Source organism: Eurypyga helias, unplaced genomic scaffold (genome assembly GCF_000690775.1).
Source record: "Eurypyga helias isolate BGI_N326 unplaced genomic scaffold, ASM69077v1 scaffold19572, whole genome shotgun sequence".
Taxonomy (NCBI): Eukaryota; Metazoa; Chordata; class Aves; order Eurypygiformes; family Eurypygidae; genus Eurypyga; species Eurypyga helias.
In genome coordinates this window covers 1-1,503 of record NW_010234285.1, presented here as the reverse complement: position 1 = coordinate 1,503, position 1,503 = coordinate 1, and the positions used below count along the sequence as shown (strand labels likewise).

The following is a 1,503-nucleotide window of genomic DNA, read 5'->3' as shown; positions in this document are numbered from 1 at the left end:
TTGGAGACTAATGCATGTGCAGGTGGTGCATTCAGCACCATTCTTACCCTCAGCGGGAACCAGTTCACATGCCAAGCAAAGCTTGCTGCCTTCAGACAGAGGGGTCTGCTTCACAGTGAAACAGCAGGTAAGGGGGGGAAAAGGACCCGAGCTGTAGCACGGAAACTGGAGGTGGTTAAAAGGTGATGGTTAATTATTTCTTGTGATAATTCACCTTGCGTGCCACCTCTGCCTTCAGTCATGCAGTTGCAGATGCACAGCGAGTATCTGGGGGTGTTTGTCACCTCCCCTTCATCCTGACTACATCGGACACCTGCACCGTGTCTCTCAGCTGGAACAGCACCAAACCTTCCAGCTCTGTCTCAGCCAGCACGGCAGCTCAGAGGCTTCAGCCAAACAACACGGAGCCACGCACCAAGACGGTAAAGACATACTGCACCATCCCGAGGACAGAAAAGGGAATCCTGGGTTTTACTGATCCTGTAAAAATCAGCCTCAACCGATCGCCTGACACAGTTCTTGTGCAGAGCAGGAGGAAGTGGCTGCTGGTACATGCCGGGATCGGCGAGCCCATGCCTGGCTTCCTTCCTACGCGTCTACAAGAACACTTTCTTGCCATGGCAAACGCCTGCTCTCCTCAGGGCTAGTTTCACCTCCAAGATAAGCGACCTTGACCATGACGAACACAGATCACCCTAAGCAGCCATTTCCGTATCTATGGCCAAGAAACCACTAATCGCGTGCCCAAGAACCGTATTTTAAAATTTAGGAACTGCTGCTTGAGATAAATTTTAATATAACCACACTGAGCTCATCAGTGCCATACACTTGCTCAATCCATGGGACTTGAAGCATTCCCCCAGATAACGAGGAGACATCCTTAAAGTAACCGATGAGAAAACAACGATTCGTTACTCCGCATACGCAGCAAGGTATCAGCGCTGCCGGATTTGAGGTGTGCAGCGAGGAGGAGGAAGCCTGGCAGCTGCAGGTCCCACCGGCAGAGCAAGCTGGAGGTACGACACCGGCGATCTGCATCCTGCTGCTGCAACACAACGCGTGCAGAACGCGCTGCGTCTGAGCTCTGTACGCGTCTTCCACCGCCTGTCTCCGCACTCCGCACCCTCTTTCGTCTCTCAGCTAAAGTCAGACAGCTCTCACGGAACAAACGACAGCAGAAAGCCTCTCTTTCCTCTGACGTACCTCCTCCTCCTGTGACTTCTTTAAAGCTTAGGCTGACTCACAACCCCAGCTGTGTCCTCTGCTGAAATGACTGACTCGTCCAGCCCAGGACAGTATAAACATTAATGATGGATGAAGAACCCTGCCTTAAATTATGCTCTGTGGTAGGAGCAGTGTACAAAACAATGTACAAAAGAAGATTATTTGACAAAAAGCACAATAGAGGAATGGTGCTGAGAGCTAGAACAAGGATGGGACTTGAGAGAACTGAGAACTTCTCTCATAACCAGAGAGAGAGTGACAGCCCAGAAAGCCAACCGT

General features: G+C 51.0%; 1 protein-coding gene across 1 annotated transcript in view; it reads right to left on the bottom strand.

Moving 5' to 3' along the window:
• Positions 1 to 678, bottom strand: part of TDRD7 (tudor domain containing 7) — a 12,591-nt gene extending 11,913 nt beyond the window's left edge. The window contains exon 1 of the mRNA XM_010162033.1: positions 593 to 678. Within this exon, the coding sequence (XP_010160335.1) occupies positions 593 to 678 (86 nt within the window). The remainder of the gene's footprint in view (positions 1 to 592) is intronic.
• Between the last annotated feature and the right edge of the window lie 825 nt (positions 679 to 1,503).